General features: G+C 40.1%; 1 protein-coding gene across 2 annotated transcripts in view; it reads right to left on the bottom strand.

Moving 5' to 3' along the window:
* Positions 1-26,192, bottom strand: part of LOC143171899 (potassium/sodium hyperpolarization-activated cyclic nucleotide-gated channel 1-like) — a 211,609-nt gene that overhangs the window by 162,957 nt on the left and 22,460 nt on the right. For both annotated transcript variants that reach the window (XM_076361067.1, XM_076361068.1), the window contains exon 2: positions 17,987-18,410. In XM_076361067.1, the coding sequence (XP_076217182.1) occupies positions 17,987-18,410 (424 nt within the window). The remainder of the gene's footprint in view (positions 1-17,986; positions 18,411-26,192) is intronic.

The raw sequence follows: 26,192 nt of genomic DNA, 5'->3' as shown, positions 1-26,192 counted from the left end.
GCTTAGAGACATGGTTTAGTGGCAGACTTGGTAGTGTTAGGTTAATGGTTGGACTCAATGATCTTAAGGGTCTTTCCCAACCTAAATGATTCTATGATTCTATCATCTAAGGTAACTGAATGCTAGCAGTATCACTGCAAAGCTCTGGCACAGGCTCACAACTGGAATAAACTATGCCAGTTACCTGCTTTACACTTAAACACAAGAGCAACTTAAAAAGACAAGTTCAGTAAGGTTGATTTGTTCTTCTGTTCCACATTTAAAAGCACTTTTCTGCAGACATATCTATTTTTCCTCTTGCAAATGAATGAAACGGGTCAGCAAGGTAAATCTTGAGGAGTCTCCAGAGTTTCCATCGGTAACATGGAAAATTCTCATCTAATTTTCACTGGTGCAGCCCCACTGAATTCAGCTGAGATGAACAGACTGGATCACTGAATTCAAAATATTATAAGGCAAAGCTAAATGAGCTTCATCTTTTCGTTCTCTCCAGGTCGTACACCTTATTTCTTCTGTATACAAGTAAATTCTCAATGCTATCACTGGTTAGGAGCTTGACAATAGCTCTAATAGCCACGTCTAAGGCCCCTAGGTAGCATATTTTGAAGTGTTTGCTCTCCAGTGCTTAATGGATGTCTGGGCTCTCTGCCCAATTTTTGTAGAGAGATAGACACTTCAGATGGTGCTGTTAGAGTCATAACAGGGAACACAGATCTACTGACAGCTACTCGATGGGAATGTCAGGGCTGAGGCATTGTCCTTTCTGTACGTGTCATGAAACAGTCATTCCACAAAACCCATATATACCCATGCTGCCTCTCCTTCAGTATGAGTGCTCCCATCATTAGGGCAGAGTCACGCTCTCCATTAGGCGCTCGGACCGGCAAAAGGAATCGTGTAGGGACAGGTAGGACAGTGTGCCAGCGCAAACCTTTTCCCACGCCAACCCTACCCAAAGCCCTTCAGAGACTGAGGAGGGAAGGGATTCCCGGTCTCTCCCTTCCTTTCTTCAAGACATTAGCACACAATATGGTGGACTTCCTTGGGTTTGTTTCTCTTTATAAAATAAAGCAGTGCTACTATAGGGGAAAATGTTTAATGGGGAATAAACTTGATTTTAACAACTCTACATTCTGTAGCTTTCATCTGGGATGGCCTGCAAAAATATTCTGTTTAACTCAGAAAATATGACAAGTTTAGAAAACTGGTTTTCTCTCTTTTGTTTCAAACTGTAAAAAAAGAAACTGAAGCATGTGTCTTCTTGGTATGCTTATTTGTACTAGTCTAAGTAAAAACTGTCACTAAAACCTCTTGTGTTTTGCATCTTCAACTATGGAAACAGACTTGAAGGACTCAAAGCTACAAATTCAGTAACAGGCTCTGACCCTCCACAGCCACTGCCTGCGAGCACAGAGCACAGGCTTTCTGTCTTCCCAAGACACTTCCATGACAAAAAGGAAGAGGTGGGGGACTGAAAATATGTTGCAGAATAAATGCCTGGGGGTATATTTCTCAGTGTGAAAAAACATCTGGAGGTCACTCAATAAATTTGTAGCTCAATTTAAAAATAAACTATAGTTTGATAAACTTTATCCATGTAAAACATCAGAAATGTGAAAATGCTAAAGAAAAATATTTAACAGATTTGTATATATCAGATTTTCAAGCATAAATCAACCAGCGAAAAGAACAATGTCAGGCCCCAAAATAGTATCTACCTACTCTGCTAACCAACTGGAATACCACACACACAAAATGTTACATACATGCAAATGGAGAGAGGAAATGGTGCAAATACTGTAGAGCGAACACTTAGGACTAGAGCTATGGAAGCAGAACATGGGTGAATCTGAGGCACTTCAGTCTCAAGTATAGTGTTCACAACAGTCCAGCTCAGCTGCTGCCTACCCCTGACAGGGTCTGCATGTGCCTGACCCTACTGAAGTCCTCTAGGTAGCTAGAAACCTGCTTCTACACCTGTCCCAAACTGCCCTAAGCAGCCCAGACCACCAAAGATTGATGGACATCCAAGAATTAGAACAAGGCAACTGAACTGGCATGATGACCAGTAAGAATATTCCTTTGTAATTTACTAATTAATTATTATATGATAAAATTACTGCAAACCTGGAGATGCCAGTCAAAACTGGAGTCCCAAAACATAAACACAGATTAAAAGATGGCGGCTGTTAAGGAAAATGGAGAAAAAGCTAAGCTAAGGCTAGTTGAAGGCTAGTAAGTCTTCATTCAAGCCGTCTTGAAAGTATCAGACATTATGATTTCCAGTATAAATTCCCTCAGTGTCCTAAACTGCCAGACATAGTTCTAATATAGTCATAATTTCCATGAAGATCAGCCATTCTTTCCATAACAACAATTATGAAAATATAGTAAAATAAAAATATTTACACATAAAATTAATAAAAGCACTATTTAGCAGATTAAGAAGTTGTTACATTGAATATATTTTCTCTCTTAGGAATTCAGAGAGACATTTTCTTGTGAGCGCCACCAGTCTTGTTTCTTTTTCATTGGACTGATTCTGCTGAGTATTTGCAATGACAAGAACACAGTCAGGGGAGAAATGAATAGTTTTCTCAGCTTCCAGCCACAAACTGGACATCAGGGTAGTGGACGTGATTCAAAAGATCTATGTTACTGTCAGCCATATCACTTGTATAATTTTCACATAGCTTAAACTAAAAGATGGTAGTCAAGGAAAATATCACAGTTGAGCTTTTTGATATTGGTTTTCTAGACAGCAGCAGCTAACAAGAAGCACCGGTTATAGAGAAAAAAAGTCATTTACAGGCATGAGATTGCTTGCCCCTTCTCTTGCTAGATTTTCTTTTTTTCCCCACCTTCTCTCTGCTCCCCTAGATTTAGCACACATAACGATTAATATATTATTACATTTTTTTAATATATTTAGCACTGGAACATAGAGCTAGAGATGCATTGCTGCTCCAAAAAGCTTACTGTCAAAAGATAAAAGAGGAGAACTAAAAGAGAATGAGACTCCTCAAACGTATAATAATCCTGAAATTCAAGCCTTAACTATCTCAAGCTATAGCTCTTTCATGACTTATCAAAAAGTTATAGTTTTATATTGGTGGAGAATTATTTTGCACTGCTCAGATGACAATCTACTACTGGGCTAAATTTTCTAATTCTGAATGACATAATCACAACTTCTAAAGACCACCATGGTATGTTTGACATCCGAGGAAAACTTTTAGAGAAACTGGAAGGAAATCCATAGGACCGTGGTCATAACTCATTTGGGACTATAAGTTTCAAAACTATTTAAATGAGGAGAGAAACAAGAGTTGACAAGAACTAGTGAGTCAATCAATTATGTTAATAAACAGAAAAATAGTATATGTAAAAATCTTAGTGTTGATTAATTTTGTTTTCACTAGTTTCCATGGGAATAACAATGGGAAGGTTAAATGAAAAGGAAGAAAGCATGTAAAGTTCTACCAGAATTTATTTAATAATCATTTTAAAAATAAGCTCTCTCTTCATGGATTTGCTTTTGATAGAAAAGTTACAGGGCTGATTAGTTTTATTCATGCAAAGTATTTTGACACCTTCATTTCCATTGCCTGACAGTTACTATGTCAATTAAGAGCCCCAATAAACAGACTGAATTTTTTAAAAACTATTTTTAGAAGATCAATAAATATACACATTTGTGATATGCAAACATTAACAGAAATATAAATAAAAATCCACATAGGGCTAAGATGTGTATTCAGTTACTAAAAATATCACATAATAAAAAGGACAAAAAGAATGCCACATTTATGGTATAGGTTGGTTTTGCCATGGGCAATATAAGTAAGGGATGGGAAAAAGTGTTTATATGATTGATGCTGAAGGAAAAAAAACGGTGTTTGGCTTAGTTCATTGCAAAGTCTCTGCAAGAAGAGTATCTCACCCTTGTGAAAATATATATAATCAGACAAACTACTCAAGTGTTGATCCCAGCAAATTATGACTATATAATGTTACTTGTTTGAATAACTTGTTTGTTGGTCTTGGTGATCAAAACAATGCAGCAGTTCTAGAAGTTACCCCTTGCCTGTTGAAATCACATTTTAATTGCCTTTTTTTTTTTTTCTTTTTCATTTCCTTGTTAAAACATCTCTGACATTAAATTTCACCAGTTGGAAAACAGTTCTCAGGTGGGATGCCCAGTCATTTTGGAGACAGATGAAGACATAATTCATGGCTTTGGTTAAGGGAAGAATTTATCATCTTGAAGAGAACTACTAAACCTTTCTCAATAATGTGCTTTGGAAATCCCACAGGAAGGTAGTCTTAAGAACAGATTAATTTTAAATTACGCACAGCAATGCTCTCTCTCAAGGTTCAGGTTTTGGCCATAAATCTTGTATGCCAACTTAAAAGTATGAACAGAAGCATCAACTCAGCAGCAAAGTTTATAGGTTTTAATGGAGATAAAAGATTGTTTGTCATGAAAGCCTTTGAATATTTTCAGTCAAGTAAGGTAAACTGAGCATATGATGCATGGAAAATTAATCTGGAGAGATAAAACCTGCAGATAGGACAGTTTTCTTTGGTTTCTATTCAGAGGTGCATACTCTTAAGAACCTTCACACTTGGAGACATTCACATAAATATGTACGTGCACATTTGTTTGAATTACCATTATTTTATCACTTTTTTGTTTTGTTTTTGACAGTGTCACCTTTCCTCTCTTCTACAGGCAGCCCAATCGCACGGGGCCAATGGCTCTGGCAAGATTATAGCAGTTATATCATAATTAGCCATTCATCCACTTTCAGTTTTTTACAGATGGTTTCTCCCCTGCATGTGCTATACAGGGTTTTATTGTCACAGCTCCTCGCCTAGGAGCACCCACTTGGATGCAAAGCAGGATCTCCAACGTTGCATACCATTTTATCATACAAAACCAAGATTGAAATGACACCGAATACACTGCACGGCAGCAGTTCCTGCCAGATCAATAACAACAGTTGCAACGTTTACTGTAAAGAAAGCCAGTGCAACTACAAGGCACCATACCAAAGTAAGCAGATGTATAGTTAAGCTTGTTGCCATCGGTTCTGAAAGCAAAGAGGCTGGAAAAAAAGAGCTGTTTTAAGATAATAAGTAACAGAGAGGAAAACACTATGAGCCTAGACGCATGGAAAGGCTATGGCAAAGCACATGTCTGGGTTAAGGAAGATTAAAATGGTGAGAAAGAGAGTGTGTTCCCAGTGCAGTATGGTGAGGAGAGTGTAACAGTTCAATCACAGCCTTAATTTCTGCTTGGAAGCAAGGAGCACAGCTCTGACAATTTCTGAATTAGGTTATTTTCCTTTTCAGGTCACAACTATATTTAAATCATACATTACGCATGTGGGATAACATCATGGCTATTTGGAATAAACTCCATGAGATTCAGGTTAGAAATAACTCATTAAATATAACTTGCAGTTGGAAAAGCCATTTCTACACTGCCATCTCAGTTCCTCAGCACACTCTAAATAGGGAGTAAGATGCAAATGTATAAACCTAAGTGGTTAATTCAGACCATTTTATGCTTATAAAGCAGAACCTTGTTCCTAATTAACTATTAAACCATTATTCCATTGTCCTCAGAAACCTACTTAAACAAGTAGTGTCCCAGGTATTTTATTGCATTAGAAGGTAGTCAAAATTGATCAAAATCAGAACATGATCCTCATCCCATTGACATGCGATAAATTCTGTATCATTTCAGTCCTGGTCTTATTTGATAAAATGCCCAGATGAACTAAGGAACATGACAGACTGGGAGAATCAATAAAGGCAACAGTGCACAGACAGTCTATCCAGCACAGCCCAGCACAAATTCTCCAGATATCTCCCTTTTCTACCTCTCAGACCTTTCCAAGATAACTGAGGCAATGCTCTCCCAGAAAATCCACATTCCTTAATTAAAACATGCAGTTTCACCAACATACTGTTCTCCGCAAAAGAGAATGAGAGAATACATTGGTGGGTTTTTTTATTTAAAAAGCTGTTCACAGCAACTGACAAATTTCTCCTTAAAGTAGAACATATAATTCATTAGATTTCAAGTTGATATAAATCTCTTTTCACCCTTTAATACATAACTACTTAAATTAAGAAATTAAATGCTTCTTGTAGCCAAATGTTAGGAAAAAGTTAAAATTGTTCGTACCCAGCTTCTACCCATACACTTTTATGATTTGTTTTTCCTGTATAATTTGTTCCTCAACTTTCAATTAGTAATGATGCCCTGTAAGGGCATCTTGTTGCTTTCTTAAAAAAAGTATTAGATACAGTGAATAACAAATCTCCCATTATGCTCCCATCAGGGCATATTTTACCATGTAGACTAGCAACCCAACTTCAAATTTGTCTTCTAAAACTTTATTTTAAAAGTAAGTCTATTTAAAGACAGCATAAAATGGCCATAACGTATCCTTAACAATCTCTAAAGATGACTTGACCTAGCAGCTACATAAAAAGAAAACCAAGACAAATTAAAATCTGGGTGCAAATCTAAAGTATTTATTCAACTGACTCCTTTACATGCAAAAATCTATTGGTATTATGCAAACACAGAGGGGGAAGATCTTACAAGGCATTAGTGACAAGCTGAGAATATCTTTTAGTTAAATTACTGTTGCTGAGTAATTTAGAAGTGAAAACAGTCATTCTGAACTGGTCACAATTAATACAAAGCTGAAAACACAGAGATACCTGAATGGACTGTGTTTAGCCTACATAGAAAAAACCCCAAAATTGTCATTCTTGTTAAAATACAGTGGAAAAAAAAATGAAAAATCCAATTAATGGGTTCCCCTTCTGTCTCATCACTGCAGAGAACCAAAGGGAGCTTGTAACACGTGTGCTCATCACAGGAAGGACTCTGCAATATCGCAGTGTCCAAACGGCGAATCATGATCCAGATCAGGGCCTGCCCAAACAGCTCTTTGGCTGTCATCACCTTTTCTGATGGCTTTTCAGCTCCAGGGAAGCAGCGGGACGACTTGGCGAGCAGCCGTCAGCTCTGTCTTGCAAGAGAACTGAACATCCCCTACCTCCCCACCTGCCTGACATGGGGTATATCCATCAGGCCATTACCCTGTGAAAGCCAAGTGGGCTTTTTGCTTGTGTTAAAAGCTTAGGATGGAAGAACAAGAGGCTTTTTTCCAAATTTGCAACCAGGAGCAACGCGTGCAAGCTCTAGCAGGTGCAAAACAAGGAATTATCTCCAGAATAGCTTAAAAAATAATGAACAACAAATTAGACTTTAAAAAATTCTCTTAAAAAGAAATCTATGTTACACTTCAGTGTCAAAGACAGACTGATGCAGTTATGATCATTTTCAAAACTGATTGACTGGCATCACCTAGAAATGCTACTGCAGGGGTGAACCCACCTTCTTGGGTCTACAGTCAAGACTCCCAGCAAGAGGCCCATTACTATAGAAGCCAGACAAACACTCATATAAAGAAGAAAACATTATCTTCCAGCATTTGAGTTCAGGGAAATTTATCTCAAGCTGTGTTCTACATGGTTTATCTCCTAGGGAAAACATCATCGTCACACAATTACTCTCTTGGCATACGCACACAAGAAAGGCAGCTCAGTTTGCACAGTCTTAAAAAGGGGGTAAAAAACATGAAGCAAGAAACTTTACACTCGTAACACTTCCTATTTACTCTGTAGGGAGATGGATTATTCCTCCCATGAAAGTGATCATGCTTAGATCATAGAGTATTCTGTTTTTTAATTTCTTATGTCTTGCATTTTAGTAATTGCCTGCTCTACAAATGTGCTGTTCCTTTTCAGCAGTTAGTATTCTATTATTAGAAGACCATGGATCATAATGCCTTCTAATTGTCTCTATCAGTTATGTGTATTTTCCTACTGTTGTACAGAATTTAAAAGAATGAAAAATAAAAACTTGAGAGTATGCTCCATCATCTACGTCAGTGATATTTCATGGATGTATGCTTTAGCTGCAATGATATATACTTTTCTCAAATAAATAATTTCCATTGAAATAAAGGAAAAAGCACTGGCACAACTGAGAACAATTTACCCATGTAATGTTAAAATATGGATAGTTCCATATAAACAAAAAGGTTTGCATGAAATGAGATCCATTATAATTTCCTATTTGGAACACTACCAATTTAGTAAAGATTGTATTAGGCGTTCTATTTAGCAAAACACAGAGAATAGGCTTGTAAGTTACATGACAAAAAAAATATTATTTAACAGCACTGAGACTTGCATATCTATATATTATGAAACTGATTTTTTGCTCTTATGAAAGTGTTTTTATTCACATGTTCTTTCATATTTTATAATGCTTTATTTTGGAATTTATGTATTATGTATCTTTTCCTAACATTTCAGTTCTACACATATAGGCAAATTATATTTAGTAAACTAGAGCTACACTATCAAAACATAGTATCAACAGGCTCAACATTATCAAAAAATTAGAGTATAAAGGCAGTTTCTAAGTGGAAAAAGAAAAGGGCTAGTAGTCAGGGTTCTGGCTTTATAGGATCAGAGTTTGCAGATAAAATACCTTGCTCTGAACTGCTGTCATAGAGACAGACTATCCATTAGCCAACATCCCACTCGAATTAGGGAGTAATACCAGCACTGCAAATCCTACCCAGTAAAAAAACCTGACAGCCAGCACAATTCACAGGCACAAAAGGAACGCGTTCCCTCTGGGGAACTAGGCTGAGCAACCCTCTGCTGCATGCAATTTGACATTTCTAAATGATCAGCTTGTATGGCTTGAAGTAGGAACACCGTAATAGCCCAGTCCTGATGGAGTACCACGTGCTAGTTCACATCCACACAGATAAGACTGAAACATACCAGTCAAATGCAGGGTGAAATGTGGGTTTTGAGCATGCATAAAACAGCTACACTCAAAATAAGAAAATTCCCCCAACACAAAGAAACTAAAGTAGTTATTTTGAGTATTTTCCCTCTACATGCAACAGATTGTACTGATTTTGTAAGATATCAACAAATTATTCCCATGGCTTGGAAAGGAAAAGAGAAACAAACAGGTTAAAACACTTGCTGCTGTCACATCATAGGAAAAGTACAAACATAGTTCAGAACAGTACAGCCTTGGGTTGAAAACCAGCCTCTCAAATGTCTTCCTTCTTGAAATTTGGGACCTCTATATCAGACCATGTAACCCCAAATAGATAAAAGCAGCAGTCGTGATAGGGATGGGCCTCCTGCTATAATGAAGCTAGAGAGTTCATCTTCTACCATAGCTATGTTGAGCAAGGAGTACTCTTAGATTTTGTAATTCAAATTGCAAGCAAACAGCATGGGTTTTTTTCCCCTCTAAATTACACAAGAGTTGGAGCTGGTCAGTACGTGTCAAGCACACGTGACAACAGCTTCATCTGGTAGGGAAAACTGCAGAAAAAGGAGGGAAGCCCCAAGCAAACCTTGTAGCACAAAATGGAAGTCAACTGTGTAAGACATACATATGCAAGCAAGTACCTGCACACTAAACAACATGAATTTGCATATTTACTTAGTCCTGCTAGGGGACACTTTGGGGGGGGGGGGGGTTGGGAGCGCCAAACAGCTCGGGGTTTTGATATTCCTCATCGATCCACACAACCTGCCCCAAGCCATAGACTTTATGTGGGAGGACACAAATTCACTAATTTATACATAAGAGGCATTTTCCAAGCATGACTTTCCAAAAGAACGCAAAACTTGATTTTCTGTTTCCTTCCTGTAGAAATTGACAGAAAATAGGAATTTTCTCCTACTTCAATCTTCTCAATGGTAGGAAGGCTCACGGCTTAGACAGGTGGACTCTGCGCTGGGTCAAAAACTGGCTGGATGGCCGGGCCCAGAGAGTTGTGGTGAATGGAGTTACATCCAGTTGGCGGCCGGTCACGAGCGGTGTTCCCCAGGGCTCAGTACTGGGGCCGGTCTTGTTTAATATCTTTATTGATGATCTGGATGAGGGGATCAAGTGCACCCTCAGGAAGTTTGCAGACGACACCAAGTTGGGCGGGAGTGTTGATCTGCTCGAGGGTAGGAAGGCTCTGCAGAGGGACCTGGACAGGCTGGATCGATGGGCCCAGGCCAACTGTATGAGGTTCAACAAGGACAAGTGCCGGGTCCTGCACTTTGGTCACAACAACCCCAATGCAGCGCTACAGGCTTGGGGAAGAGTGGCTGGAAAGCTGCCCAGCAGAGAAGGACCTGGGGGTGTTGGTCGACAGCCGGCTGAACATGAGCCGGCAGTGTGCCCAGGCGGCCAAGAAGGCCAATGGCATCCTGGCCTGTATCAGAAATAGCGTGGCCAGTAGGAGCAGGGAAGTGATTGTGCCCCTGTACTCGGCACTGGTGAGGCCGCACCTCGAATACTGTGTTCAGTTTTGGGCCCCTCACTATAAGAAGGACGTTGAGGTGCTGGAGCGTGTCCAGAGAAGGGCAACGAGGCTGGTGAGGGGTCTGGAGAACAAGTCTTATGAGGAGCGGCTGAGGGAACTGGGGTTGTTCAGCCTGGAAAAAAAGGAGGCTGAGGGGAGACCTCATCGCTCTCTACAACTACCTGAAAGGAGGTTGTAGCGAGGTGGGTGTCGGTCTCTTCTCCCATGTAACTAGCGATAGGACGAGAGGAAATGGCCTCAAGTTGCGCCAGGGGAGGTTTAGATTGGATGTAAGGAAAAATTTCTTTACTGAAAGAGTAGTGAAACATTGGAACAGGCTGCCCAGGGAAGTGGTGGAGTCCCCATCCCTGGAGGTATTTAAAAGACGTGTAGATGAGGTGCTTAGGGACATGGTTTAGTGGGCATGGTGGTGTTGGGTTGACGGTTGGACTCGATGATCTTAGAGGTCTTTTCCAACCTCAATGATTCTATGATTCTAAGGCAGAAGTTATCAATACAGAGGCTTTGTTGCAGAATTCACAGACTTTGTGCCAGTAAGAGAAGGTGGGCTCTCCTACATCTTCTTTCCCCCAGAGTTATTTAATCAAATTTCCTCCCCTCACTCCCTATGAACTCATATTTGATTGATGCATCTGTAATAGACAATAAAAAAAGTATGTCCTACTTTAAGCTAATTTATTTTAAAACTGCATTCAACCTGTACTGGTATCTCTATTTGCAGTACTCCACTAATTGACACAACTTTATAGGGCCTATAAAATATATTTTAAACTATCTTCTTGGAGGACAGGAATTAAAACTAAATGAAGAGAAAGAAAAAATATTATGTCACCTCCCATTTCCATGACACTTAATTAAAAAAAATAAGTAAAACTGTACAACACCATCATTGACAGGAAAGAAAACGTCTTGTAGAGACACAGTCCTGTTAAAATAAAATTAATAATTCTATCAGTAACGATATGTGTTTTTATCCAACACTACCAAGTACCCACCTAACTCATAATCTCTCCCTTCCCACACAATTCCCCAGTCAGTAATCAAAAGGAGAGACGCAAAACCTTGACTTCTCACCAGGCTATAAGAGAAAGAAAGAGCAGTTTGATTTTCTATAGGGGACAAAATGCATCTGTATATCTACCACAGAAACAGCAGGCTACTGAAGTAAGAGTCATCTTCTGTTGTCCAGATAACTCAAGTGTTCTTTTATAATATTTTTATTTAGACAACAATAATGACTCAACATCATACACACATAATATGTATTTTTGTACTGTTAGCAACAAGCAGAACAACAAGGAGAGGACACCTAGTGGTGATCTGTGATAATTAGGGTTAGTAACATGAAAGCAATAGATGGAATTGTTAATGCAGGACCTGATTTGGCAAAGCTCTTACACACTTACTTAATTTTTAAGCACTTTAGTGAGACTTAGCATACAAGCAAGCTTGTATTTATGAGCTTTTCTGGATCAATATTACTGTGATTATTAGAAATAAAACAGTAAAAAGTAGAATAAGACACTTCTGTGTGATATGCAGAAGGCAGACTTTGGCCTGTTTAGGGCCAAATAATAATCAAATAATTTCTTTGTGAATATATACAATAACACAGAAACTCAGGATCACATTATTCTAAACTCCCAAGTCTAAGGAGGCCAAAGATAATAATGAAATGAAAGACTGATCCTGAAGTCCTGAAAAAAAAAAAATGTGGTTCATAAAAAATAGGATAAGACAAAAATTACAGATGATGCAACTATCTACAAATGAGACTGATATCAGGAAAATACCCATCTATCATATCAAACCTGGTTTCTTTAGACCTTATCAGTTCCCAGCTATCTGACTTGACATTTTTATTCAATGCCTTCCCTTCTTTTTTTTCTTTCATTTACATACTTATAATTAATTTACATGTATCACTGATTTCATATCTGTTTTTGACCTCCATGTTTTCTGACCAGGGTCAGAAAAAAAGATGTCAGAAAGAAACATTATAGATGCTTTTCCTTCCAGAGGGCAGACTTTGGCCTGTTTAGGGGCCTGGTTGACAGAGTCCCTTGGGAGGCAGTCCTGAAGGGCAAAGGGGTCCAGGAAGGCTGGACATTCTTCAAGAAGGAAATCTTAAAGGCGCAGGAGCAGGCCATCCCCATGTGCCAAAAGACAAGCCTGCAGGGAAGAAGACCGGCCTGGCTGAACAGAGAGCTTTGGCCGGAACTCAGGAAAAAAAAAAAAAAAAAAAAAAAAAAAAAGAGAGAGTTTATGACCTTTGGAAGAAGGGGCAGGCAACTCAGGAGGACTACAAAGACGTCGTGAGGTTATGCAGGGAGAAAATTAGAAGGGCCAAAGCCCGACTAGAACTTAATCTGGCTACTGCGGTAAAAGACAATGAAAGATGTTTCTATAAAATACCTTAACAACTAAAGAAGGGCTAAGGAGAATCTCCATCCTCTATTGGATGTGGGGGGGAAACATAGTGACAAAGGATGAGGAAAAGGCTGAGGTACTTAATGCCTTCTTTGTCTCAGTCTTTAATAGTAAGACCAATTGTTCTCAGGGTACCCAGCCCGCTGAGCTGGAAGACAGGGACGGGGAGCAGAATGAAGCCCCCATAATCCAAGGGGAAATGGTTAGCGACCTGCAACACCACTTAAACACACACAAGTCTATGGGGCCGGATGGGATCCACCCAAGAGTACTGAGGGAGCTGGCAGAAGTGCTCACCAAGCCATTTTCAATCATTTATCAGCAGTCCTGGCTAACCAGGGAGGTCCCTGGAAACATTCAAGGTCAGGTTGGACGGGGCTCTGAGCAACCTGATCTAGTTGAAGATGTCCCCGCTCATTGCGGGGGGGTTGGACTAGATGACTTTTAAAGGTCCCTTCCAACCCAAACCATTCTATGAACTTCTGAGCATAGAATCATTTAGGTCTGAAAAGACCTTTAAGATCATTGAGTTCAACTGTAAACCTAACACTGCCAAGTCCACCACTAAACCATGTCCTTAAGTGCCACATCTACACATCTTTTAAATACCTCCAGGGATGGTGACTCAACCATGAGCTGGATGCAGTACTCCAGGTGGGGTCTCACCAGAGCAGAGCGGAGGGGCAGAATCACCTCCCTCGACCTGCTGGCCACGCTTCCTTTTATGCAGCCCAGGACATGGTTGGATTTCTGGGCTGCGAGCGCACATTGCTGGCTCATGTCCAGCTTTTCATCCACCAGTACCCCCAAGTCCTTCTCGGCAGGGCTGCTCTCAATCCCTTCATCCCCCAGCCTGTATTGATACCAGGGGTTGCCCCAACCCAGGTGCAGGACCTTGCACTTGGCCTTGTTAAACCTCATGAAGTTCACACGGGCCCACTTCTTGAGCTTGTCCAGGTCCCTCTGGATGGCATCCTGTCCCTCTGGCGTGTCGACCGCACCACTCAGCTTGGTGTCGTCTGCAAATTTGCAGAGGGTGCACTCGATCCCACGGCCTATGTCATTGATGAAGATATTAAACAGAACTGGTCCCAATATGGACCCTGAGGGACAATTTCAGATTTCAGTACAAGTCAAACCAAAATAAGATATGGCTGCAATTTACAATTATTATGTATTTTGCTAGATAATTTTTTGCAAAACATAACTTTTTGCACATCTTGCAATAAGCATTCAGTCACTTTAAAATTTGTTCTAATTCGAAATAATCAGGCATCTCAGAACGAGAGACTTAGGGTACAATTTTAGAAGTACCACTTTTATTTATTCATACATCTACTAGATCTTGTCCTGTGATTAGAATAGCTTTAAGCAAAGCTATTAAAGTCTGTTTTTTAAGCAACTTTCAGAAAATACTGTTATTTGAAAGAATAAATAAATTTATATCATAGGCAAATATAAAGCAAAGTGGCATATCATTTGACATCTCTTAACAGAAAGAAAAAAAGGAAAATTCATATTTAAAAATGTAAATTAGTTGACTGTAACAATGTATTTATTCCTAATTGTTCATATCTTCTATTTTTAATTGTTCAGTTATCTATGAGCATTGGTAACCAAGAATAACTTACTAGTTGCATGCATATGTAAAATGTTCAGGGGTCAGCAGCTTAAGCAGTCTCAATCTCTTAGAAGTATTTTACAAAAGAGAATTATGAATTTGATCATTCAACATTCTATAATTATTTTATCTCAAGCAAACATATTTTCTTCCATGGCTTTGGTTTGACGTTAACTATTGTCTAGTTCTCTGCATATTCACTTCCTGATCATCTCAGGAATATGTTATTGGTTCTCTCATACTGTATTCTCTGAATTTAATAAAGTTAAAGTAAATAAGAATTAGGTCCAGTACTTCCTGTTTGGTATTTTTAGGAACCTATGCTAAAAGAATAAATCCAAACCAAACCCACTGTAAGAAATTATTGCAAAAGTATAATTTCTGCAATCAGCAATTTAAATAACAAATTTTTCCTTGCATATTACATTAAATAGTTTTGTTTAAATAAGTATATGAACTGTTTGTCAACATCTGGGTTGTAAAAGACTGGCATATTAGATATTGTAGCTAAAACCAGTTTTAGGACAATGTAAATTTGCAAATTCAGTAAATGAATTCCTGCCAACATATCTCCTGTCCCCTTGTTTAAGTGTTTCTTCTCATTTCCACTGAGTCATTCATTTGGATAAGCTATGAACATCAGACTTATATTAATATATATATCAGTCAGATTTCATGTATATCACACCACAGGCTATAGCTCTGTTCCCTCATAACAGTTAAGGAGAAAGCTTCTACAATGCATACATTATTTACCTCAATATTACTCTATGTGGCTGTTAGCAGCTTGATCCTGATTTAATTGATTTAAATGATGTGAAAATAAATAAAGAAAAGGAACCATGTTTCAGTAGTATATAAAAATCTTTTAATTTTTTGCCTACTCATCTTAAATTTCAGGATACTAACCAACTGAAGTCCAGGTATGTGATACTAAAACAGGAAAAGCTCAAATAATTTTAACCTGTCTCTTCTGTTTGAGGATGTATAAATACCTCAGTGGGATAAAAGCCTTATTATACATCCTGGTTTGTTCATTAATCAGTTTTCCAGGAAGTATTGTCTTGGCAGTTTACGAAGAATGAGTTTGCTGACTGTCCTCTCAATATTTTTGACATAATGCTCACTATTCTGGATCCAAATACATAGTATTTCAGATTTATCTGCACCACATTTAAAACCAACAAGTCAGCTCATATGCAAAAACTATTAAATCCTTTTAACCACACACAAACAGGTGCTAGTTCTGTGTCATAAAATTTAGTTAACAGTTGCTCCCTGTTGTGCATGCGCAAACACACACACAATACAGAAAAGATTAATATCAGCAGCAAAGGTCTCACTGACTACCCCTATGGAATCATCCAACTATTGTTTCCTAATTCAGCAAAGTTCATCCCTAGCCAGTTTTGTTGTTTTAAAACATTACAATGCTATAACATACAATTTCTCCAAAGTAGTAATGAATTACCATGCAGAACAGTTTCACACCCTACATTCAAAATAATAATCAACTACTGTGATAACAAAAGCCAAATATGAAAATCCATGGACCGCCTTCATTTCTGATCTCTATAAGATACTAAAGAAAAGATTAATTTTTTTTTTTGCACACATTTCATTTTGGGATTTATCAAAACTTGATTCAGTCTACATATTCATCACTGTTCCCACATGTTCTCACAGTCATCAGAACTCTTTTTTGAAAGCAGCCAACAAGCTTCTTGCTGCTTTATTACAGGCTCAAAAACAAAAAAATTTCAGATCCTCTTTACCTTCCTGAGAACATCCAGGGAGCTCTATAATGTGTTATCAAACACAAAAAGATGGATTCTACTTATTTTTCAATACTTGCCAAATAAAGTATCATACAAAAAATATTTTGCGAGTTTTACCAGTGGAATCAAAGGTGAAATTGCAATCAAGCAGCCTGGAGACATCAGCAGCCATTAGCTATAGATTACGAGCCAAACACCAGCTATTGCTAGTTCGGACCACATCTTCTGGTCACTTCTAGTCCCACTTAGTGCTCGATTCAACTACTTTTGATTTAGAATACCTGATTTATTTTTGGGAACAGACAGAAGGGGGAAAAGAGTATTAATTTCTCTGCTTAGTAGGGCTTTATAGTGGTAAGCTATTAACTCAAGCTGCCAGAAAATAACGTCATTGAACATATTTCAGAAGGTTGTCTCTCTGTAAAACACAGAAACAAAAGCACAGCTTTATGGTAAAGCTGCAAGATAAGCTTAATCATTTGCCTTAGTTAAATTGAGTACAAAACTGCAGTGTTCTATTTCTGTGTCAAAAATATAGTTACACTGCATTACAGGGAGGCAAAAGAAGTAGAATTTACAAAATATAGTAATAAAAAAAATAATGACCTATTTCAGGAGGGTTTTGAGAAACAACTGTAAATTTATTACTTTGATACTTAGTATCATCCAGCATCGTGCCATTTTTAAATATGATCTGACATTATTTGTGAGATGGCTTTGCATTTAGGTTTCTATTAAACTGGAAAGTGAACATAATACTTCAAAAGGGAGATAGGCAGCAGAAAAAGCACCAGAAATGGTACCAAATAATCCTTCAATATTCATTTAATTAAATAAATGTTCATTAAAATAGGTAAATAAGTTTATGCAAATCTATTTTAACAATGTTTCTGTGAAAATGCTTTACAAAATAATTCTCATTACACTTGCTGCAAGAAAGGTTTAGAAAACAGCAGTTATTTTTCCTATATTTTTAGCACTTCCTTTTAAAACATATCATGATATTTCGAACTACAGAAATGGGAACAGGCAAGAAATTAAATGACTGAATCATGGTGCTATGTGCCAAAGCATTAAACACTTCCAAGCCATGAGCATGCCAAATTAGGGAATGCCATAATTTCCTGGAAACGTCACCATGCCAAATTGGCAGGCAGCATAAGGTCACGTCTGGAAATAGTGGAGTTGACAGTTTAGAAGGGAATGACTCAAAATTTGAACTACCCATTTTTTGTTAAGAAGGTCAGCATTTGATATATTCAGCCTACATACAGCCTTCAAACAATGAGCATTCTAGGAAATCTACTCAATTATAAATGGTTTCAATTTCTCCTGAAATAGAAAAATATGAACACGTATTTTAAATTCTCTGTGATTACAAGAGTATTAACTTCATAAGTCTAAGTGCTAGTCACCAAACTCAAATGCAGTTTTAGGTGGTTGCTAAAATTGCTAATATTCTCAAAAGGAGATGATGGTCCCAAACATATTTTTGGTCTCTGTGGTTAGCAGACAGAAGATGGTTACTTCTTTGCACTTTTTTCCAACAAGGCTTTTCTACTAGCACCTGTATGTAATTACACTAACTGGGGAGTAAAAACTCTTTATTCCATTCTGGTTTGTGCGTAGCTCTTCGGAGAGACCTGAATAGTTTTTTTGTAGGTATAAGATCTTAGCGAATGATGTTATAACCATATATATCTTACCTCTTCCCACTGGTGTATGTATCTAATCAGTCTCGAAAGGCGTAATAAACGTAACAGGCTGAGGATTTTTGTAAATCTCACAATACGAAGTGCTCTTGCCGTCTTGTAAACCTCCGAATCCATTCCTTTTTCTACAATGAGAAAGATATAATCCACTGGTATTGATGAGATAAAGTCAACCACAAACCAGCTTTTCAAGTAATTCATCTTAATAATTTTAGGGTCCAGTATTATTTCAGAGCTGTCTTCATTTACAGTCCCAGTTCTAAAATTCATGATTAAGTCCAATAGAAAAACAGTGTCTGATGCCACATTGAAAATAATCCATGGTGGTGTTGTTTGTTCTGTGAAGAACGTGATTCCAACTGGTATAATGACAAGGTTTCCAACCATCATTATGAGCATGATTAAGTCCCAGTAAAACCTAAAAAAACGAAGAAACAGAACGGTTGATGTAATGTGGTCTCTATCACACTGTTTCTTCACCTCAAGTACATTTTTGGTTCTATACAAATTAATTACAGTACTGAAACTCGGTGTCAGTTTTGCCCAAATGAGGTTAGTAATTATAATATGCTTTTGCATAGAGATACAACATATATGAGGATGCTTAAACATTTTGTTAATGCTAAGAAAACTCTCATTGTTTTAACTCATTCAATATATTCACAGTCAATAGAGAAGACAAAGTAATTAATACATTTCATTATGTGCTTTCCTTCTCAAGAATATGCATCTAGGATAAAGACAGTACCATGGCTTATCACTCCATGGCATATCTGAAAGGTGTGCATGTGTGGCACTCAGTAGACTTCTCCAGACTCCTGTCAAAACCTATTAGTGTGTTTATAAAACTATGTCTTGGTGCCAATCACAAGTGCTTTAGCAATGCAATATTTTTTTAAGGCTTCTATCCAAATGGAAACCCAAATATCTAACAGATAACATATTAAATATAAGTACCTCTTTGCAAATGTACTCATACCATTCCATTGCCAGAATAAAATTACAGGAAGAGAAAAAAAGCACTGAAGCAAAAAATAGAAACAAAAATTAGATAAGATCAAAACCTTGATCCACTTTGACAATCTGAATTGAATTTTCATGCATTTTTACAACCTGATAGTCTATCTTCTTTCAGAGCTAGCTAATAAGTCTGGACAATAATAATTGCAACTTCCATAGTATAAAATGGATACCACATTTCACTATTTTGTTCCCAAAGTATCTAAAGGCTCCCCTCTGAATGCTGCTAACAGTGCTTGATACAGATGGTAGAGAGCCAGACTCATAACTTTAGTATCTACTATAGAAACAGTGCATAAACCCACCTATTACATAGAACATACATCCATCCTGATGGAAGATACCCAGGGGACAGTAATATATACCCAACAGTTTTTAAGAAAGTTAGGAAAACTCCTAAATGTTAAATTGTTAAAGAAAGTTATTCTTGTTCAATAAAAGAACTGAAACTGAATTTGAAACTGAGAAAGCTTGAAACTAAAGCATAACCTCTTCTTCCGCTTGAGAACTGATCTAACTTGGTAGTCCTACATTGTAGATGCAGTTGGACTAGATAACCTCCCACAGGTTCCTCCCAACCTAAATTATTATGCAATTCCATGACTTGAATATACTTCCATGCAAGCTTTCAGCATTCCTTTGTTTCCAAAAGAACCCCATAAAAAACACCAATACCTTATTTACAAATGGAAACATTGTAAGAACTACAAAGATACCAGAGCAGTGCAAAAAGCAGCAGTAACAGCAAGAAACAGCAATAGCAGCAAGAAGCAGCAGAAAGACACAAACACAGCCAAGGACAGACTACAGATAAACAAGAGGCATTCCCCAAGTGACTGAGCCAAGACCTGCTGATTGGACAAGCCAGCAAGGGGCAGAGCCTGCAACCAGCAGCACAGGTGATTTAAACAGGCTAAAACAATCAGCCCAGCTAATAGCAACTTGTCATGGTTTAACCTCAGTCGGTAACTGAGTACCACACAGCTACTCACTCACCCCACCCTGGTGGGATGGGGGAGAGAATTGGAAGAGTAGAAGTGAGGAAAAACTCATGGGTTGAAATATAAACAGTATAATAATTGAAATAAAATGATAATAACAAAAATAATAATGTAATAATAATAATACACAAAGCAAGTGATGCACAGTGCAATTGCTCATCACCCGCCGACCGATGCCCAGCCAGTCCCCGAGCAGCGGCCCCCCCCGGCCAGCTTTCCCCAGTTTATGTACTGAGCATGACGTCACATGGTATGGAATGTTTCTTTGGCCAGTTTGGCTGTGCCCCCCTCCCAGCTTCTTGTGCACCTCCAGCCTTCTCAGTCGGTAGAGCATGGGAAACTGAAAAGTCCTTGGCTAGTGTAAGCATTATCTAGCAACAACTAAAACATCAGTGTGTTATGAACTTTGTTCTCATCCTAAATCCAAAACACAGCCCTATAGCAGCTACTAGGAAGGAAATTAACTCTATCCCTGCTGAAACCAGGACAGTATCCACCCCTTATTCTATACCATCTACGTCATGCCCAAGTCCGACATTTTCCAATACATTTCCATTAATCACCACCCCTTTTCCGGGGTTTCTTTTTATATATATATAGAGAGAGAGAGACAGATATCATTCCCTTATGCAATGGGCCATCCCTCTAAAATGTTCCGTGAGTTCATTTAGTCCATGACTTTGGGCTCCATCTGTCGTAATAATCTTCCAGGGCAGGAAAAATGGAGATGGTATGCGGTGCTGGATTGTTTCATGTTGAAGTCAGTTCTGGTACCATCATCACTGTGCTTTGCTTGGTTTCACTGAAGTTCATTCTCCATTAATCTGGGTGATTCTTATTGTAATATCATTAGTATGGCATATAATATTATGTAGCGCTTAATATCACATAATTCAGATCATTGGCTATTCTCACCCAAAATCAAATCCCCTTGAGGTACACATCGGACTTCCCCATCCTCCCGCATTATCCACCAAGTGCACCCAGGTCCTTGAGCAAAAGCAATCCCACGGATGGGTTTGCCTTTGCCCGAGGCAGGAATAACCCAGACTGTTTTCCCCAGCATATTTTTTATGTGCACTACAGGAACTTTATCCCCTTCTACAGTACGTAAAAGCTTTGACTGGGCAGAGCCAGCTCGATTGGCAGATCCCCGAGTGTTGACTAACCAGGTGGCCTTTGCTAAATGCGTATCCCAATGTTTGAATGTCCCGCCACCCATTGCTCTCAGTGTAGTCTTTAACAGTCCATTGTAACGTTTGATTTTCCCAGAGGCTGGTGCATGACAGGGGATGTGATACACCCACTCAATGCCGTGCTCTTTGGCCCAGGTGTCTATGAGGTTGTTTCGGAAATGAGTCCCGTTGTCTGACTCAATTCTTTCTGGGGTGCCATGTCGCCATAGGACTTGCTTTTCAAGGCCCAGGATAGTGTTCCAGGCAGTGACATGGGGCACAGGATATGTTTCCAGCCATCCGGTGGTTGCCTCCACCATTGTAAGCACGTGGCGCTTGCCTTGGCGGGTTTGTGGGAGTGTGATATAATCGATCTGCCAGGCTTCCCCATATTTATATTTCAGCCATCATCCCACATACCAAAGAGGCTTTAACCTATGTTAAATAAATGTATGTTGCATCTCTTCCTTGGTGGCCTGAGGTGTCATGGGCCCACTGAGCTAGAAATCATTCACCCTTCTGTTGCCAGTCCAGATCCACCTGAGCCACTTCAATCTTAGCAGCCTGATCCACCTGCTGGTCGTTTTGATGTTCTTCAGTGGCCCGACTCTTGGGTACGTGAGCATCTACGTGACGGACTTTTACAACCAGGTTCTCCACCCGGGCAGCAATATCTTGCCACAATGCGGCAGCCCAGATGGGTTGGCCTCTGCGCTGCCAGTTGCTCTGCTTCCATTGCTGCAACGACCCCCACAGGGCATTTGCCACCATCCATGAGTCAGTCTAGAGACAGAGCACTGGCCACTTTTCTCGGTCAGCAATGTCTAAAGCCAGCTGGATAGCTTTCACCTCTGCAAACTGACTTGCTTCACCTTCTCCTTCAGCAGTTTCTGCCACTTGTTGTATAGGACTCCACACAGCAGCCCTCCACCTCCGATGCTTTCCCACAAGATGACAGGACCCATCAGTGAACAGGGCATATTGCTTCTCATTTTCTGGTAGTTTATTATACATTGGGGCCTCCTCAGGACGTGTCACCTCCTCCTCTGGCGATATTCCAAAATCTTTGCCTTCTGGCCAATCCATGGTCACTTCCAGGATTCCTGGGCGACTGGGGTTTCCTTTTCGAGCCTGTTGTGTGATCAGTGCGACCCACTTACTCCACGTAGCATCAGTTGCATGATGTGTACAGGGGACCCTCCCTCTGAACATCCAGCCCAGCACCGGCAGTCGGGGTGCCAGGAGGAGCTGTGCTTCAGTGCCGATCACTTCCGAAGCAGCTCGAACCCCTTCATATGCTGCCAATATCACTTTTTCAGTTGGAGTTTAGCGGGCCTCGGATCCTCTGTATCCCCGACTCCAAAACCCTAGGGGTCGACCTCGAGTCTCCCCTGGTGCTTTTGCCAGAGGCTCCAGGTAGGGCCGTTCTCCCCGGCTGCAGTGTAGAGCACATTTTTTACATCTTGTCCTGCCCGGACTGGCCCCAGGGCTACTGCATGAACTATCTCCTCTTTAATTTGTTCAAAGGCTTGTCGTTGCTCAGGGCCCCATTTGAAATCGTTCTTCTTTCGGGTCACTTGACAGAGACGGTTTACAATCAGACTGTAATTTGGAATATGCATTCTCCAAAAACCCACAACGCCTAAGAAAGCTTGTGTTTCCTTTTTGCTAGTTGGTGGAGACATGGCTGTTATTTTGTTGATCACATCCATTGGGACCTGATGACGTCCATCTTGCCATTTTATTCCTAAAAACTGGATCTCCTGTGCAGGTCCCTTGACCTTACTTTGTTTTATGGCAAAACCGGCCTTCAGCAGGATTTGGACTATTTTCGTCCCTTTCTCAAAAACTTCTCCTGCTGTGTTGTCCCACACAATGATATCATCAATGTATTGCAGGTGTTCTGGAGCTCCACCCTGTTCCAGTGCAGTCTGGATCAGTCCATGGCAAATGGTGGGGCTGTGTTTCCACCCCTGGGACAGTCGGTTGCAGGTGTACTGGACGCCCCTCCAAATGAAAGCAAACTGTGGCCTGCACTCTGCTGCCAAAGGGATTGAGAAAAACGCATTAGCAATATCAATTGTGGCATACCACTTGGCTGCCTTTGACTCCAGTTCGTATTGAAGTTCTATAGCATGTCCGGCACAGCAGCACTCAGCGGTGGCGTGACTTCGTTCAGGCCACAATAGTCTGGGTCCTTGAAATACCCTCTCCTGAGGCAGTCTATGCCAAGGATGCACGGAGCCTCTGGGCCAGTCACAATGGGGTGCTTTTGCCACTCATTCCCAGTTAGGCTCACTTTAGCCTCCAATACAGTTAGCTGTTGGGATCCCCCCCATCACCCCAGAAATACAGATGGGTTCTGCCCCTGTATAGCTTGATGGCATTAGGGTACACTGTGCACCGGTGTCCACTAGAGCCTTATACTCCTGTGGGTCTGATGGGCCAGGCCACCGAATCCACACAGTCCAGTAAACCCGGTTGTCCCTTTCCTCCCCCTGGCTGGAGGCAGGGCCCCTCTAATCCTCATGACAGTACTCGTTTCTTATTTCTTGTACATACGAGTCAGAAGTTTCTTCATTAAGATCAGGAGTAAGATCAGCCCTTCTACTCTGGGGAACTGCCCGCTGGAAACTGGAGCAGCAATGTTCCTGGAAGAACCCCCTTCTGTGATTGTTTTCCCTTGCAACTCACGTACCCGTGCCCCTAGGGCTGCAGTAGGTTTCCCATCCCACTTCCTCATGTCCTCTCTGAGGTCACGCAGGTAAAACCATAGGGTGCCCCGTGGTGTGTACCCTTTATATTCTCTCTCTTGAGCAAAAGAACGCTGACTCCTAATAGCCGAGATACTGGTCCGTACAGGTGGGGAGTAGGACCTATCCTCTCTGAGTTGCTGGAACTCCCGGGACAGTTTTTCGGACGGTTTCTCCACAGCTGAGCGCTGAGGGAAGAAGAGAGACTTTCTTCGTATTGCCGGAGTTGACCAGCCAATTCATCCACTGTTTGTTCCTCTCCATCTTTCCAGGTCATCACTGCCAATGAATTGGCATATGACGATGGTGCGCTCCTTATAAACTTCCGCCACATGGGTCGTGTGCACTTGACTTCGTCTGGATCTTTGGATAGCTGTTCATTGTTCAGGTCACCATAAATCACCTCCAGCACAGCTAATTCTCTCAGGAACTGGATACCCTTCTCCATGGTGGCCCACTTGCTTGGGCGACATATGACATCTTCCTTGAAGGGATACCTTTCCTTCATGCTTGACAAGAGTCGCCTCCAAAGGCTGAGGACTTGTGTCCCTTTTTTCAATTACTTTGTCAATGCCCCCTTCCCTGGAAAGGGATCCCAGCTGCTTGGCTTCCCTACCCTCTAATTCCAGGCTACTGGCCCCATTATCCCAGCATCGGAGCAGCCAGGTGACAATATGCTCGCCTGGACGACGGCTGAAATCTTTTCGTATATCTCACAGCTCACTCAGGGATAGAGATCGGGTGGTCACTGCCTGTTTCGTGAGTTCTTCCTCTTCTTCCTCCCCGAGCAGTTGCCGGCCCTCCTCTTCCTGTTCTCGTGATGGCCCTTCTCCAGGGTAGTCTGCCTCGTCCACTTCTTCCTCCGGCTCCCTTCTAGAAGAAGCTTCTTCCTCCCTTACTAAACGAGCCCCAAGCCTTTCAGTGTTTGAGAGGCTTTTGGAGAATGCCCTTAATAACATGCTTTAACTTTTGGTCAGCCCTGAAGTGGTCAGGCAGTTGGACTAGATCATCGTTGTAGGTCCCTTCCAACTGAAAATATTCTATTCTAACATTCAAGGTAAGCACGGCAGCATGATCTGTTCAGCTAAACTTGATCTGGAGAGGCACAAAAACCAGTCAACAACTGTTCCCCATGGACTCAGTAGACTTTCTAGTAGACCAGAGGCGGCATTGGCTCCACAACTATCTGCCTGCTCCAGCTCTCTGTCACAGTGGGGCCCTGGGCAGTGGACACACGGTGGACATGCCACCAGCACAGTGCTCCAGCACTGACTTCCAGGCCACTTGCATCACACTAGTACAAGCCTCCTGGCATGTGACATACACCCTCATCTTGGTAAAGGTTCATGGCAATCAACAATAATAATAGTTTAACTGGCCACAAAACATTTCAGAAGCACAAGTTTAGTTTTTGCTAGACTTTCACAGAGCATATGGATTACATTATATTTCAGAGGTTGCTTGTTTTATTCTCCCAGTGATCCAGGTTCATAAATTCCCTTTGTTTTAAATTTATCCCTGAAAATATTTCTCAGTTTACCAATTGCTGATCTGAGAATATATATAATGAACTGTAAAACACACTAAAGGGAGAGTGGCATGAGAATTTCCAGTTTTAAAATTGTTTATTCCAAGGTAAGCCTACAGAGCTTAGGCTTGACTATCATTTGAGAGAGTAGATGGCAAGGTACCTTTAACTGGTACTCAGAAATTGCATAAAATAGGCTTTTCAAGTAATTCCCCATGTACCACAATGTGATTTGTCTTACACATTTTCAATCTTACAATAAATGTGAATACTAATTGCTCTAAATATATAGTTTTATCCAGACTCTATGTATTTTTGTTTAGCATGTGATTGTGTTCACTATATCTATACACTTGCACAAACTTCCAAATTTCTCTTTTCACTTTTTAAATTCATATAATAGGCTTATTGCTGTGCTAGATTCCTTTTCAATAATCCAGAATTACCATACAGAAAGAACCACTAAATTAATATATCACTGCTACTATGATCTATAGGTACAATTACCACAACACTCTTACAGTGCTATTGACCAAAATATTTCACAAAGCTTTTTTGGGAGAATAGGCTTCTCCAAGGAATCCTGAAAATGAGTGGAAAACAACTAGGAAATAATCACAAGAGATGTACATGTATCTGAGGCTCACTCCTAAACAAAGCATTGCTTGATTTCAGATTGACCTTTATGTTTAACCAGCACAGTGAGTAGTAATGAAGGCTAAC

Source organism: Aptenodytes patagonicus, chromosome W, assembly GCF_965638725.1.
Source record: "Aptenodytes patagonicus chromosome W, bAptPat1.pri.cur, whole genome shotgun sequence".
NCBI classification, from domain to species: Eukaryota; Metazoa; Chordata; class Aves; order Sphenisciformes; family Spheniscidae; genus Aptenodytes; species Aptenodytes patagonicus.
Note: the sequence above shows the minus strand (reverse complement) of the source record. Positions and strands in the feature narration are given on the sequence as shown.